General features: G+C 34.1%; 1 protein-coding gene and 1 long non-coding RNA gene across 2 annotated transcripts; both read right to left on the reverse strand.

Annotated features, from left to right (window-relative positions):
• Positions 1 to 1,291: 1,291 nt before the first annotated feature.
• Positions 1,292 to 2,695, reverse strand: LOC105158800 (uncharacterized). Its single transcript, XM_020696323.2, has 2 exons — positions 2,632 to 2,695; positions 1,292 to 2,427 (listed from the first exon to the last, which is right to left on the reverse strand). The coding sequence occupies exons 1-2, from the start codon at positions 2,650 to 2,652 to the stop codon at positions 1,651 to 1,653; spliced, it is 798 nt and encodes a 265-aa protein (XP_020551982.1). The 5' UTR covers positions 2,653 to 2,695; the 3' UTR covers positions 1,292 to 1,650.
• Positions 2,696 to 9,622: 6,927 nt separating this feature from the next.
• On the reverse strand, positions 9,623 to 13,407 carry LOC110012199 (uncharacterized). The gene is made up of 2 exons (XR_002287369.2): positions 13,084 to 13,407; positions 9,623 to 11,283 (listed from the first exon to the last, which is right to left on the reverse strand). It is a non-coding gene; the product is annotated as an uncharacterized LOC110012199 (long non-coding RNA).
• Between the last annotated feature and the right edge of the window lie 3,652 nt (positions 13,408 to 17,059).

Consider the following 17,059-nt stretch of genomic DNA (forward strand, 5'->3'; position numbering starts at 1 on the left):
GACAGGACTTGTCTTCCTTGAGGTGGCCTCAGAGGGATCATCGCCTAATAAGGTCTCCCTGAGAAAACGTACAGACTCACTAGAAGAAGACATGAAGCAAAGATGAATCATGGAAAAACAAGAAGGAAGAAAAATACTTACTGTAGATGAAGATGTAAAACCCTTATGCTTCAAAAGGGAATTTTTTTGAAAGAGGAAGACAAAGGAAGGTTACACTTAGCCAAGATAATAGTGGGAGGGAGTTAAACCCACGACCTACTTGTAACCGCACAAGAGTGGGCGGTTACCAGGTGCTTGGATGGATGGTTACCAGGTGCACAGAGGGTGGTTACCAAAACATCGCCTGTTCCTGCAATGATTATGGTTATGAAATTGAGCTGGAAATTATTTTTCTATTCTTGCTGTAGCTATCAACTCGCGTTCTAACCAAATTTTACTCACAAATTTCTTATTTATCCCTCAATTTCTCATTACGATTTATTTCTACAATTATTTATTCCTAAAGTCGGAACTAATTTGAGCATCAGAGTACTAAAGTGTTGTTTTGCAGGTCCTATTTAAGTTCTTTTGCTTAATCAGCCCAAGTCTATCCAAACTCGTTGGACCCGTGCTAAAAACGCACGCATCAAATATATATATTTTGTATTTATAAAGTTATGATAGTATTTTTTTAATTTTCAAAAATTACAAAATCAGGAGATTAGTAGATCCACCCGTCGGGTCCCCATACGGGTCTTGATCCAAGAATTTAGGCTGATTGGATCTAGGTTTTGACAAACCCGCTTCACTATTATACCGAAAGTCAGAAATTTTTTTACTTAAATTAGATCTGGTCATATTAAATTAATCTCAAAATATATGTATTATACTTGTCATCCGATTGATTACTTTTATTAAATATAACAATCACACAATAAATATATTACACTTTTTATATAATTAATTTCGATCTCACCAAACTCTTTCGAATTATAATTTTCTGAAAAGTTATAATTGACTTCAAGGTACAACGCTGTTTTAAATTATACAATAATTGAAGAACCATGTTTGAGTTTTCCAAGAAAATAATCACTGCCACATATATTGATAATTTATTTTTGAGCAAAATATAGTTTAAAATTATAATTCAAGAGTTTGAAATCTTTTGCAACATTTCATAAATTTGTTATCCTGAAATTAAAATCTTTAGTTTTATATTTATAGATAGAAGCAAAAATATTAAAGAAGGAAAGTAAACAATTGGGATCTAACAAGTAAATAAAACAAAAATGACAACATAATCATGAGATAACTAACAATCATCGCAATACAATCCATTTGCTTCTGACAAAATTCGGACACATTTTACAATACCAATAATAATAAAAAAACTGTTCCCATATGATAGAAAAGGAAAAAAGGAAAGAGAAAAACAAACAAACAAACAAAACGTTGACGCATAAATTCCCTAAAGAACTGGAAAAAATTATTCGTACACTGTCTTACACAAGTCCACGGCCAAGCAAACAAGAAAAGGCAAACTCCAAATTTTAACGTTTTTTTTCTAAATCAGATCTCAATGGATTGAAATCTTACATTAATCATACCATACTGTAATTGATGCAAGTTGGATCATACTTAACTTGAGCAGAAAGTATAGCGTGAAACATATCACTGCATGCCACGCGAAACCAGTTCGACGAAGACATTGGAGATGAGCAACGTTGGATCCCCCAAAAGAGCAGACAGTATGATCTTGAGAAACGTTTTGATCGTCTCCAAGAAACCACTACTTCCACTTGATCCTCTGTGTCTGACCAACTGTTTCAGCTGCACTTTCTCCAATCCCATCTCCCCATTCTTCATGCACGCCTCGTACACCATCTCCGTCATGCAATACACATGGAAATGGTATTTCATGCAAGTAGACAGATACGACCACCCTGGAGCAACTCTCGTCCCATCCGAAATCTTTCTCTTGTTGCACCATATGCACTTGGGCGACGAACGCTTTGCCGGCAAGAGATCAAAAACCGTGTCGTTGATGACTAGTTTCCTGTCGAGGTTGCGGCAGGTGGGATGCAAATCCAGATTGTCTGCGGCGGAGTGATAGCTGAACCCGCATATATCTTTCCCACAAGCGTCGCAGCATTTGGAGTACTCCTTGCAGTTCTTTTTGCCGTATCTTGTGAAGGGTTCGTCCCGAAATGTCAAGCTTGAGCATCCAAAGAATTCGTGGGAAACAGTCGTGTGGGGAAATCTGCACTCTTTGTGGAGCTCGTGACCGCAGAGCTCGCACTGATATCGCTCTCCGAACCCTTTCGTCTTGCAGCCGTCGCACGTGAACAGCTTTTTGTAGGTTTTGAGCTCGTAGTGCTCGGAGCAATTGTGAGTCCTTTTGACTATGGACATACTGATGAATTCGTCTGATTTGCAAGTGTGCGTGTCCTGAGCCAAATTGAATGAAAAAAAACAAATGGAAATGTTAGATCACGTATATTAGTTGGAAAATTCTTAATCAAATCAACTTTAACCTTACGTCGATCACACACAACAAGTGCACTGTATTTATGATATAATTGATTCAGGTTGAACCAAATCTAATTTAGGCTAGAATTTCCAATAATTAAAGAGAGAGAGAGAGAGAATTACCGTCGTATATAGTTTGTTCATCCTACTTCAGTGAAGATAATTGAGTACTATGCTTATTTTTATACATATCTGGAGTCAAGAACCTTTGTTGTAACTATAAATTTCTAGGAAACTTCATTGTCACAGCATTTGCTGCTTCCTCTACGCGGAGAAGCCATGTAATATCTCAGCCGTTGAAGTCGGTTTAATGTTGTCTGGTCTGCTGACTTTTGGCACCGTCTGTCTGTCTCTTAGTTAACTTACGAATGTAACTAATAATGAACAACTTCATCTGATTAACAAGTAATCTGCAGGAAATTCCCGTCTTTATAACTTGCGGCATAAGTAATAATGAATCTAGACACATGTAATATGTCGGAAATTTTAGTTCGGATGCAGTTTATATAGTTAAACCCTCAAATCAATTATAAAGTAAGTGTGATACACTTGTTGTGCGATTGGTGTAAAAGTGATCAATTACATAACAAGTATAGTACACTTATTCTGTGATTAATGATTTGATTCGCTCAAACTTATTCCAGATAAGAATTTTCTGCAAGATGCTTAATTATTTGGTTTATTCGTATATAAGGTGGCAATAATTATTAGCTGCTACGTGTTTGTGAAACTTATTACTAATCTCGTCGTAGTATAAACATATATTAAAAAACCATAATTCGAGCTAATCACTGAGGTCATGAGGTACATTGTGTAGATTATTAGTCATTCTTAATAGGAAAACTTATCTAGACAACATTTGCGTGTAGAATTCACTATAAAAAAAGAAAGCGAGATGTGGGTTGAGTTTTGTAACGGCATTTCTTTACTTTGGAACGGTTAGAGGAACATAAAATATATTTGGAGCGAAATTTAAAACGGATCGATATCCGTCTTTGCACTTGGCATTGCAAAAATATAATAACAGTTTTCGGAAACCCGTTACAAATTGGAATGCAAACTGTATCGGTTCTTGAGACCCGTTCCTAATATTAATTTAGTCTGAAAATTTATTAATTTAGCAATTGGAACGGTTGGGGACGGTCTTTGGAACGGTTAGTTATAACGGTAATTGTATTACTCGTGATTTAATTTTAGAATTGTTTATTTTTGTAATTGGGAACAATTTAAGAACTGTCGTTGGAACATTATTTTGCAACTGGTTATTGATTTTGGAACACATTTGTAGAACTACGTTAGTAATAGAATTAGGAACGGTTTATATAATTTGAAACACATATGAGATATTGATTAGTAAGGCTATTTGGAGTGGTTATATATTAATTTGGAACGGTTCATCCAGTGTAGAAACACTTTTTTGATGCAGTCGTTGGAATGGGATTTGGGACGGGACTTTATAAAATTTGTAACATATTTTTTAGCATTACTAAACCCGTTCCTATGTTTTGAATTTTTCATTTTTTATAATTTATTAATATATTTAATAAATTTAAATAAATGAATAAATTTATACAATTTAATAAATTTTCAGATATAATTAATTTAATTTAAGGAAATTTGAATTAATTTTAACTAAAAATTTAATTAATTAAATAAGTATAAATAATGGAATTTAATAAACATTAAAAAACATAAATAATTTAAAAAATATTATATTAATATAAAAAATATTTAATTACAAAAATAAAAAAAATATAAAACCTAATCTAAACGCTCCTCGTCATCCTCTTGATTCTCGGCTGGGGGATTCGTTGGGGGCGGTGCTGCAGTCGACGAGGAGGCCCGCACCCGCATCATGTCTATCATGTTGGCCATCATCGTCTCGAGACAGTCGATGCAATCCTCTATGGCTGGGTTTGACGGTGGCGATGGCGATGTGAAGGTGTGGCTAAAGACGCGAGCCTCAGACCCAAGGCCGAATACTCGGCCCTTATTCTTGCCCCCGACTGCAGCCAGCACACATCTACTGCTTCGTCATTGCCATCGAAGCCTCGGACTTGGCGGGGGCACTGAGGTCGTTGGCCATGGGCTGGGCCTGACGATACTCCGCCATCTTTTGGAACGTCTCCTGTAAAACAAACAAAATTGTTAGTACTTTATTAAATAAAGAATTAATTATTAAAAAAATCAAAGAAAATATTTAGCTACTTACCTCCACCTTAGCCACCCTCGGCCCACTCCAACCGCCGTGCTCTTTCTTCTTCTAGCACTGCTCGAATAATTTCATCTACTTGGGTGGTTGACCGAGCTCCATCTCCTATATAAGGAAAAAAAAACAGTTAATTAGTTAGCATAATATCTAATAATAATAATTTAACACACAAATAATTTATATTTACTTACCAACTTCCTCTTGTGCATGCCGACTGAGGAAGACCCCCTCCCTGGTACACAGTCGAAGACACCGCAGGGTTCGGCACCTAGTTCGCCTTACTCTTGGAGGACTCCTGATAGAAGCCCTCACTAGCCCAATACGCCTAGAGCTAGAGCCAGACCTCATTGGCCAGCTATAGTGGCCTGATCAGGCTGGACCAAGCAATGGATGAATCTTTCGGATGTACTTTTCGGCCCACATGTGGAAGACCTAGAACATGGACTCATCGTCATAGTCCCGCAGTAGGTCATCTGCAGTAATAAGATTAAACAGAACAATAGTAAAATTTTGTAAACAATTAGATTATATATTACATAAAAAAAATTAATTTAAAATTAATTACCTTTATCCTCACGAACCATAAATGTTTGTGCTCTGGTGGCACCTACCTCAGACACGACCATGGGTGGGGGAAATGTCTCAGCACGACCTCATTGATGCGCTCGTGGAACAGCCATTCAGTCCTTAAATTAATTTGATATTAAACAATGAATTAATATTTTAAAAATAAAATAGTTCATAATAAAAAAAAAATTAGGTAAACCAACTTACCTCGCATCATCGAGGCTGATGTACTGGCGCGCTGATGGTAGGGGATTGATGGTGGTGGTGGTGGAGTAGCCACTGGTGTGGCAGGCTACTGTAATGCGACATCCGTAGTAGTACATGCAGCAACAGATGTAACAGCATCATCTAGAATCTGCAGGGCAAGAGACGGTGCGGGCGTATCAAGTGGTGTGGGTGGTCAAGAGGATGCTTCCCCAACTTGGGAAGCATCTGACGGTACTAGTGGCAGTACCGGCCCACGCCCTCGACCTCGCGGTAGAGGCAGCATACCACTAGAATTATCTACACCAATTATATAAAAGTATTAGTTTAAATTTTTGGATTATAATTGACATTAATATGTTAAATTCAAAAGAATATACTAATTTTTTTATTATTATGTAAAGATGTTATATTGGAGAAATTGGTCTAAATTATTTTTTTGCTTATTTACATTATTATCTAAAAATGTAAATATGTATTGGGAATATTGTTCTAATTTGTTTTAATTTATTTGATTAATATATAAAAATATTAATATTGGAAAAATTGAACTAATGTTTTTTTTTTATTACTTACATTATTATGTAAAAATGTAAATATGAATTGGGAATATAGTTCTAATTCATTATAATCTATTTGATTAATATGTCAAAATACTAATATCGGGAAAATTGGTCTAAATTATTCTTTCGATTATTTACATTATTATGTAAAAATGTAAATATATATTAGAAATATTATTCTAATTTATTTTAATTTATCTGATTAATATGTATTATTTATGTTAATATTGGGGAAATTGATCTAAATTATTTTTTTGATTATTATATTATTATGTAAAAATATTAATATTAGAAAACTTGGCCTAAATTAAGTTTTTCATTATTTACATTACTATATAAAAATGTTAATATTGGGAGTATTATTGTAATTTATTTTAATTTTTGTGATTATGGTAAAATATTAATACTGAGAAAATTGATCTAAATTATTTTTGTGATTATGTACATTATTATGTAATAATGTTAGTATGTACTGAGAATATTGTTGTAAATTATTTTAATTCTTATGATTATTATGTAATGTATGAGTATTTATATTTATCAATGTATTATTGTTAGTGTTGAAAAAATTGTTCCAAAATTCTTTATTAATGTGATTATTATGTAAAATTTTATTACATAGCATAAATTACAAAATTTTTTGTAAATTACACATAAATTGTATAAATTACACATGTATTGCATAAATTATACATAAAAATTATAAATTGCATGAATTAAATATGTATTGCATAAATTACACATAAATTGTATAAATTACATAAATTGCACATAAATTATATAATTTAAAGAAAATTAGAAAATTTGAAAAAATATTTTCTGATAATATTTTTTTTGAAATTTTCTGAAAAAATATTTTAGAAAATTTAGTCTAAAATTTTTTTCTGACAATTCTTACAATTTTTTTTAAAATACCATAAATTTACAGAAAAAATTTTAAAATACAAAAAATTTACAAAAGTTAGAAAAATTTCAAAAATATTTACTGAAAATATTTTCAGATTTTTTAAAATACCAAAAATTTAAAAAAAATTAGAAAAATTTGAAAACTATTTTTTGAAAAGTTTTTCAGAAAATATTTTCTGAAATTTTTTCAAAAATTAGAAAAATTTTGAAAAAGTTACAGAAAATTTTTAAAATAAAAAAATAGTACAGAAAAATATTAAAATGACAAAAATTACGAAAATTTCAATACATATTTTCACAAAATATTTTGTGAGGAAATGGGCGATAATTTTGTAAGAAAACCATTGGATAAAAATGTTAAGTGAAATTGAAAAAAAAAAAAGCAAGAAAAAATGGTAGGGTTGGGGTGGGGACAGGTTTTGCAGAAAAAGAGGGGGGGGGGGGGGTAGGGAGGGGTGTGGGAATACCTCAAATGTTGTTGTTTAAACGGTGGCAGATGGCGGCAGTGGTGGAGAAGGCCAACGCTATTGGTTTTTGGAGCGGGCTTAGAAATGGTCAGTTTTAAACAAATCGTTCGCAAGCCTGTTCCTAATGCACAAAACAACATCGTTTTTATTGACAATTATTTACTAAAAAATCGTTCCTATGTAAACTTTCCAAATACTCATTCCAAATAGAACAAGACGTTGTTGTTTGGGTATAAACTTAACTACCGTTCCTAATAGTGTCTCAAAATGAATTTTCCAAATAATTAAGAAAAATAAAAAACATAGAAAAAATCGTCTCAAACATGTTAATGATCAGAAAAAGATAGACCAACAAGTAGTTAAGGCAATTGGAAATATATAATGTTATGAATAAAATTTGACAACTGTTCAAAAGATCAAGTACTTGTATGTATAGAATTGTTAATCTTATATAGATGTAAGTAGCATCTTATACTGTTGGATATTATTAAATCGATAAAATCCTACATTCGATGATGTTCCGGACATTTTTATTGCATGGATTCTGAGATATCGTATCGGATACACAATCGGTGAGATTAAAAATGATGCAAGTGTCCATTAGACCGTTTGATTTTAGATCGGATTGCTACAAATGTTCACATATGGTAAGTATTGTTATACATTTAAATTAACATGAATTAAGCTCTCAGATGTAGAGATATCATAATCGAGAACAAAACAATCAAGCTATGGACATCCATAGGCATGGATTCAGAAACTCATGTAGGAACAGTCGTTGTTGTTATTAGACAACATTAATTGTAAACGGCACAACAATTGTTATTGAACAACATTAATTATGAAATGGTACTATGGTCGGAGTTGATGAGGAATTACCAGCGATCGAGAAGAAATTATGTAAGAGATCATCAAGAGAAGCAGCTAAAAACAACGTCGATAGTACAAGTTCAAACTTAAGTTTCATAGTTATAGAATTATAACTTTTAAACTTAATTTTCTAATTAGAGAGAGAATAGAGAGAGAATAAGAAAGATTGAACAAGATAGTGAGATTAAATGAAAAGAGAGGAACACATATATATAGAAAAAAATGGAAGAGTCTTTGGAACGGGCATAGGAACACATAAGTAGCCGTTAATTCTTAATTCAGGAACGACCGTTGTCACGGTTGTTGGAACGATTTGCAGACCATTGAAATGTAGCCGTTGAAGATCATTTGGAACGGTCACATTAACACATAGGAAATAATTCTAAGGAACCATTTCAATTCGTACCTCATTTAGGAATACATTTTCTAACTATCAATTTTGAGACATATTCTGCAACGGGTGTAGGAACGGTTAGTTTGTGTCAGTTCCTACATCTAATATAGTATTCCAAATTGAGTTCCAATGATTTTTTGTTATCAATTTGGCACGGAATGTGGAACGGGTCTAGTAACTGTTCTTTTGGAACTCAATTTTGGGATGGTTGTGCCGTGCCAAATTCGTAACCCAAGAAAAATATTCTACCTGACATCATCCTTCAATATTCGTTTCTCAGACCTAAAACCCGTTCCAATATTGAACAGGATTTGGAACAGGACACTGACCATGCCAAATCCCACATTTTTTGTACTGATTGTACGTATTCTCTCTGTATATCAATGGATTGATCAGGCCAAACCGACTCAAAAAAATAAATATAACATATTGACATGCAAATTATATAAAAATTATGGGTTGACTCAAAATATCATGGATGTTTCAAGGACAATTATATATTGTAGGACAATTAATTGGTCAAAATTTGATGAAGTATTCAAGGGTTATCCCTTTCTCGAATTAAAATTATAGTTTCACAAGAGATAATTTTTTTTTATTTGAAGCGACCACATATTATTAATTAAAATAATTCGATTATAATCAATATCTAATAAAGACAACTATAATAATTATACTCTAATCAACAATATCAGATAAATAAAATTTAAAAAAGACCTACTATGCTATAGAACAATATTTAATAATTTAAACTCAAAATTTTCTAAGGAAAGCCCAATGGCGTTCTCGAAATCAAGTAGCCTAAGATTCAATCCCAATGAAGGTAAATTGGTCCATCCATTTCAATGTTTTTAAATGTTGTCTCCTGTTTCTTTATGGTTCTAATAGTTAACTGTATGCTGAATGCTGAATGCTGTTTGACATATATAAGTTCAGTAGTGTGGAAACCCCTCAGTGATGCCTTTAAAATGAATGGCCTAACAAACTATTACAAAGAAAGCGGAGTATAAAACTCCTTATATGATTACAGACCAAAATAAGTAAAATAAAAATATAAACAAATTATATTTTAACAAAAGAGATGAGAGGCTCAGATTGAACCAGATCCAATAAAATGACGCCGACAAAAGACCGGTAACAATGTCATAGAGACTCCGGCCACCACACAGAGTCAGTCCACGGCTACTCCGCAATAGGCTCGTCTTAGATCACGAAGATCTACACTGGTCACAGAGAACCGCATTGAATATTCAGAACTTTTAGATAGTAGATAGAAGAAACGGTGTATTTCTGTCGAAGGGGATGACCCCTTTTATAAAGATGTGAGGAATACATATAAAAGGAAGCCTCAGTGGCTTTCCAAAAGCCATTGCATTGGCTTTGGAAAGCCACTGCATTGGCTTTGGAAAGCCACCATGAAAGACATGGTCAGAGAAGATCCATGGCAGAATAGGAGAAGAGAGAAGGGCGGCGCAAGTCAAAGAAGAAGAGGGGAGAAAATGCTGCTAGGGTTTAGAATTAGGGAATAAATAGGTAGAGACACGGGTCGGGTTTACCGAGTGTGGACCGGGTCGGTGTGGGTCAAGCCAAGTGGATCGTGTGATGGGCTTCGCCAGATGGGCTTATGTGAGCATTGGGCCATATACCAACAAGTTCTTGTGTTCAATTTCCTCTCAAAAAGAAAAATAATGAAAATTGATATTTAACTTTAATTTACTCATTACTAATTTGTTATATATTAAATAATTTTTTTTAACTAAACTAGGAATGTAAAAGAGCAGAGCTCGAGTCGAGCTCAGCCAAAATTCGGCTCGAGATTTTGTTTTTGAGCTCAAGCTCAAGTTCGAGCTCAACGAGCTCAAAACTTTTTTTGGCTCAAGCTTTTTTATTTTATAAAGTTTTATTATAATTAAAATAAAAATTATTTTAGAATATTTATTTATTATGTTAGATTGACAAATCCAAATTATTTTATAAAAAATATATTCCTAATTTTTTTAAAACTGTTGATAATTTAAGAAATTATTAATTATATAAATAAAACATATATAGTAATAATAATGAACTTACTAACTTGTTAATTCACCTTATTTTTGTATAGAGATTAAATATATAAATAAAAATACTATATTTTATCATTAGTTAGACTTAAAATATGTGATATTACTTAATAATTATAATATATGGTTAATTTTTAATATAAAGTATTGAATATGGAGTTAAATATATAAAAATTTGAAAAATAAAAAGTATATAAGAATAAAAAATTAGAAAGCTAGCAAATTGATGAACAAAAAGTATTTTGAACTCGAGCTGACTCGACTCAAGCTTGAAATTTTGAGTCAGCCACACTACCAATAAAACAAAGGTCCCGATACACCGCCAGAGTTTGTTGATTAGCATAGCGTAGCCTCCTTTGATAATGACCGGCTAGCAGGATGGCCTCCCAAGCTGCCAAAGCTTTAGCAACCTCGCCAGTGCCTCTCCTATCCAGTCTCCGCGATAACCAACCCAGACAAGTACCTCTACCGTTTCGAGCCACCACCCCAAGTCCCATCTCCCAGCCTCTAGCTAATAAGGCCCCATACAAACCTATTAGAGGGATGCAGAACATCGACATAATCATTCCTAACTTCGAACCTATACAGAGCTTACAAAACTTTCAAAAATTTGCAGACAATTATAAAAAATATCGGATTAAAAATGATCCATTGCATTTTGCGCCAAAAAGTCGCCACTTGGATAAATTCTCAATAATAATTCAAGGCGTGAAAGTAAAATTGAATGAGAGAGAAGCCATTTTCAATTTGATGAATTTCTGCATATGAAAATTTTGATTCAATTAGAGGGAAACCCCCCTTTAAATAAACAAATCCACCACCTCTATTTCTTAACTAACTCCTAACTAACTGGAGGCTGATATGGGCGGATGACGGAGCAAAGTTACAACAAGACAAAGAAACGTAAGTTACTAAAAGAAGCGCTAAGCCAAAAACAAGACTTCAGATATCCTTTATCCAAGGTCCCAAAGTCATTCTTGTTATCAGATGCAGAGGAATCATCATCCTCACCATAGGGGCTGCAACATCTCTTGAATGTTCAACAGCCCCCCATAGGGGGGTCTACATGCAAGCGAGACAAGTCCTAATTTGGACATCATGGATGAAAAGGATTTGAATGGAAGCGGTTTAGTAAAAACATCAGCTAGTTTATCAATGCCCTTCATATGTGAAGGATTAACAAACCTTCCTTATAGGCATCACGAACTATGTCACAGTCGATTTCGATGTGCTTGGTTCATTTGTGAAAAACTGGATTAGCCATAATATGTAGAGCAACCTTGTCGTTGCAATATAATTGAACCTAAGGAACAATGTTAACACCAAAATCACGTAAAATGTAGGAAACCCAATGCAGCTCACAAATTGTAGCTGCCATGCTCCAATATTCAGCTTCCACCATGAATCAAGAAACTACGGATTGTTTCTTTGTCTTCCAGGAAATGGGGACAACACCAAGGAAGACACAAAAACCAGTCAAAGAATAGCGAACGAGGCTCAATCAACGTCACAAAAAGCACTGAGCTGAAAGTGTTTGAAGCTAGAAGAAAAATGTCTTTTGAAGGGTAACCCTTGAGGTAGTTGACAACATGAAGAGCAACAGACCAGTGAACTTCACAAGGATGAGAAACGAATTGACTAAGTTGCTAGACCGAATGGGAAATGTAAAGCCTAGTAAACCCAAGATAAAACGAACGACCAAGCAACCATCCATAGACATCTAGATGTTACAATTGAGCTCCACATTCAGTAGTTAGTTTTAGGCCTTGAGGGAATGGAGTAGAGTCCGCGTTGGAGTGTAGTAGCCTTGTATCTGTAATGATGTCAAGCATATACTTTGTTTGAGCAAGATACGTTCTTGAAGAATTCCTAGCAGTTTCTAGCCCCAGGATATATTGAGCATCACCAATATCTTTGATGCTAAATAAATTATGAAGATAAGCTTTGACGCCCTCTATTTCAGACAATGAAAGCCCCATTATTAGTATGTCGTCTACGTACATCAAGAGGGACATCTATACAATGGTCATGGGTTGAATAAACAAAACCGTATACCTCCAACTTCAGTGTAAACTCCAAATTCCACTACCTGGAAGGTTGTTTTAATCCATAGAGGGAGCATTTCTGCTTACAAACTGTAGAGAGTGGATCAACCCGGGAAGCATGGTGGAAGAGCAAGAAATCAAAACTGATCGAAAAATAAATATAAATCCCAATCAAGGGATGTAACCTTGATCTTTTTCGGGAGTTTGGTCTATTAAAAACAATCTAATTGCAAACATAGGTCAAGAATGACAAGAAAATAAGGAATAAAATAAAGCAAATACATTACCCTCGTTGATTTCTTGAACCAAATTCAAGCGTTGACTCCCCTCCTCAGATCTAGATCTCTATGTAGAGATCATCTAAAGATAGCGACACTCCCACTAGGAAGATGTAGTTTTCTCCTGTTAGCAAGAACAACCACAGAGAGCAAGAAATCAAACAACTCTTATCAATTAACGTGTTCGATCTTCTTGATTTTTCTTCGATCTCCAAGATCAATAAGAGAAACGATGGAGAGGAGCCGAGAAAGAGAGAAAACCAAGAGAGACTGTAGAGATCTAGTGTGTGTTCTCTCTTGTGATAGGGTTTTTATATGTGGTATAGATATGATCTAGTTATATGCACACATATATGCCTTAGGCTTGTGTTTAATGGATCGGGCTTATTAATTAAAATCAAATTCATGTCTAATAAATCTTAATTAAATTTAATTTAATTACAAGTCCATCATTAAACTCCACTTTTTTTAATCCAATTAAAAGATCCAAGCCCATTTTCTCTCTTTTAATTTATAAATTAGACCAAGCTAATAAAAACAATCCAATTAATTAAATTTCAAGTCATCCATGTAATAAATTGGTCTAAATAAATGATCCAAATATTTATCCTCCCTAAGAATTAAATAAATCCATTTAAATTAATTTGACTCCTCTAGAATTAATTCCAAATTAATTCCACCCCATTTCTAGTTGTAGTGTGTGACTCTTTAGGTTAACCCTGAGCTAGACTTGGACGTGTGTGATCAATACAATTAATTAAATTATATTAAACCAATTATTTTCTAATTACCCCATAACCAAAAATAACTCGTTACCATGGGTGGCTGTCTAACAATAGTCCATAGCACTAGAGATTAGGTGAATAGTGGCATGATTGTTTAGGCTCCAAATTGTATACGAGTATAATCCTACTGTCAACCATCTTCTGACCTTAGTCAAAGGCATGAAATTGGACATTGCTTCCCATTCTTGACTAGGCACTATACTTATAATTCAAATCCTAATTTACCGTACAGATTAAATCAAGAAACCTATCCCATTCATTCAGTCATCGTGGCTACAGATTTTAAGGGCATAAACGGGTTTTAGAGCTTATAGGATGCTGTCATGTACTGATAGGGACAGATTCTATCTTGACATCCATTGTCCTCACTACATATTCTAACTACACTAGATAAAAGTTATGATGACCATACCTCATGACACCGCGACAACTTGTGATATCCAAGATACATGCACATAACTGTCATGATTCCTCAAGTCTGAGAACTAATGTTCCAGTCATAGCGACCAAGCCTTCAAGGCTTCCATTTGACGATTTCTGCTAGTTAGTTCAGTTAGTCGACTACCTTACCAACTAACCCACTAGTACTGCACAAATGACCTACGTTTTCTGCGGCAAAAAAAAAAAAGGTTCATTAGTTAGTGCAAGTCTTTATAAGACCCGATGCCCTGTCTCAAAGTCCTCAATTTGGAACATTACAAACCAACCTTCAGGAGTTGGTTTCATAGCTGCCAAACCTATGTGCAATGCAACTCCACGGGTTAGATCTTTCGGTTTGTGGTCATTTTGTTATGACATTGAAACTCTGTTCAACATAAGTGGTAAGCACAACAAAACATACTGTCAACTTGATGAATTCTTACCATATTCAACAATTTAATATTACTCGATAAAGATTGGTGAATGGCAAACAACTAATCCAATTGGCTTTTGGTCACCCATTTCAATAATTTCCTGCTTGACCATTAAAGTAATTACCCATCTCACTTGAAACCTTCTAAGACTGAGCAATCTACGATACTAGCTCGATTTTGTGGGTCTACTTTATTTTTTGGTGAAGCTATACGATCCAATCGTGTATTTCCTTCACCATTGTTGCCTACAAATTGTTGTTATCAAAGAATTTTTGTGAATCTTGTGATTAGATCTCGTGTCCAACAGTTTTCGCTCTAGCCTTGTCATTCGCTTCCAAGGCTACAACTAGCTCAGCCGTGGTAGGCACCACATCCATCCAATGGATGTGAGTTTTTGATCCAAACCGCTTTCCCAGACTGATTTGTTAAAATCGTCCCAAATTCGACCTTTGAGATCGGACATCTTCTTGAAATTCTTTCAAGCTACCAGACTCACCATCAATTCCCAATGTGCCTACACTTTTGAGGACTCATTTATTATTAACAAGAATCCAGAAACTAGTATCACTTAGCCTTCAGAATCAACTCTCCACAAATCGTGTGTCAAGAACACTTCCTTAATCCTTATTTAGATATTAAAGATTGCTCTTGAGTTGTCCTCATCGGTGTATTCCCGATACATTGTGTAATGCCCAAAACATACATTGAAAGAGTAGGTATGGTCATGAACTTGGTAAGAACGCAACGGAATCATGAAAATAAGCATATTTAAATTTTAAACCAAAATATACTAGTCCCTTAATCCTGGCATTCAACACTCAACAAGCATAAATAAGTGGCTATTGTAACATAGAGTAATGGAAATATAATCACGAAATTTTACCTTTTTAATTTGAAGACTTTCTTCAAGTTTTTCTCCGCCAACCGTGTACTCATGCAAAGACTAACAATATCTCCTCTATTCGAACACACACTACACCACAAGATGGTCTATACCAAACCTTGCTAGAGGTAAAGTGTATATAGTATAAGAGATTTGGTTATAGAACTTAGTATATCAAACTCAAGAGGATTTGCTCTAAATTGAAACTAGTTCAAGAAGAACAAGAATAGAGAGTACAAGAGGGAGAAGAGAGTTGTGAAGATAATAAGTATGAGGCAGGAGTATTGTCTTTTGTATCATATACAAAAAGATATACACAAGCCTATACATTATACATATAAGAGACATCTCATGTACTTATTGTATGTATACATGTATACATTGCATGTCAAGTCGGAAATAGGTACAATATGCATCCCCATAGTACACTATCTATCAATATCACAAGTACTCAAGCAATAACTCTCCATCCTTACAACTTCATGTATATGTGTATATATTCAAGCTAGGGCTACATATACGTATATCCTATTGGGCTGAATTCAAAAATAAATTAAACCCATAGGCTTGGGCCTCCATAGAATTAATCTAATCAGTTTTTGAAAGGCCAAATGGAATTTATTTGATAAGATCAAATAATTCCTACCCCCTAGACCAATTAATTAATCTATCAAATAGTTGAGCCTAACCCAGCTTATTTTAATCTCATTAAATTACCAAGTCAAAACTCTAATTAATTGATCCTATAATTAATTCATCCTGTTCAATTAAAATTTATCTTATCAACTGAATCAAATCTAACCCAAATTTAATTAACCTCATTAATTAAATCTTGGGCTTCCCATCACATGGGTTCTCCTATTTAAATTTCATATTATTTAATCTCTCGAATTAATTTAAACTCTTTAAATTAATTCACTCCTTTTAGAATTAATTCATAATTAGTTTGACTACTTTCTTGAGTGGTGTTTTGTATGATTCTGTAGGTTCACCTTCAGCTAGACTTGAGCTTGTGTCAATACAAAATTTAAATGAAAAATACTTTTGTGCTGAATTAATTAAATCATATTTAATTAATCAATTTTCATTAACACTAAAATCCGAAAGCACTCGTCACCAAGGGTAGCTATCTAGCAACGGTGCATGGCACTAAAAAATATGTGAAAACGGCGTGAACCTTAAAGCTACTGAGTGCCACACGAGTACGGTCCTTCCATTGGCCATCTCTCGGTCTTAGTTTAGGGTATGAAATTGGTCACTGATTCTCATCCTGGACTAGACATCTATGATTAATATTCTGATTATATTTCTCCACTTGATCAACATAGAAAAGCACATTCCTATTTGATAACCCACTATGGTCACATACTCCTAGGAGCACATACATCAAATGAATAGGAGATCGCTATCATCTTATGATAGGCGACGGATCCTCTCTTGGAACTCATCAATCTTCATACACG

The sequence above is a fragment of the Sesamum indicum genome, linkage group LG1 (genome assembly GCF_026168435.1).
Source record: "Sesamum indicum cultivar Baizhima isolate 11 linkage group LG1, ASM2616843v1, whole genome shotgun sequence".
Lineage (NCBI taxonomy): Eukaryota > Viridiplantae > Streptophyta > Magnoliopsida > Lamiales > Pedaliaceae > Sesamum > Sesamum indicum.

Coding starts and splice junctions, on each gene's coding strand:
- LOC105158800 (XM_020696323.2), bottom strand. CDS start 2,652: ATGAACAAACTATATACGACG. Junction 2,428..2,631: donor TGAACAAACTATATACGACG/GTAATTCTCTCT, acceptor AATTTGGCTCAG/GACACGCACACTTGCAAATC.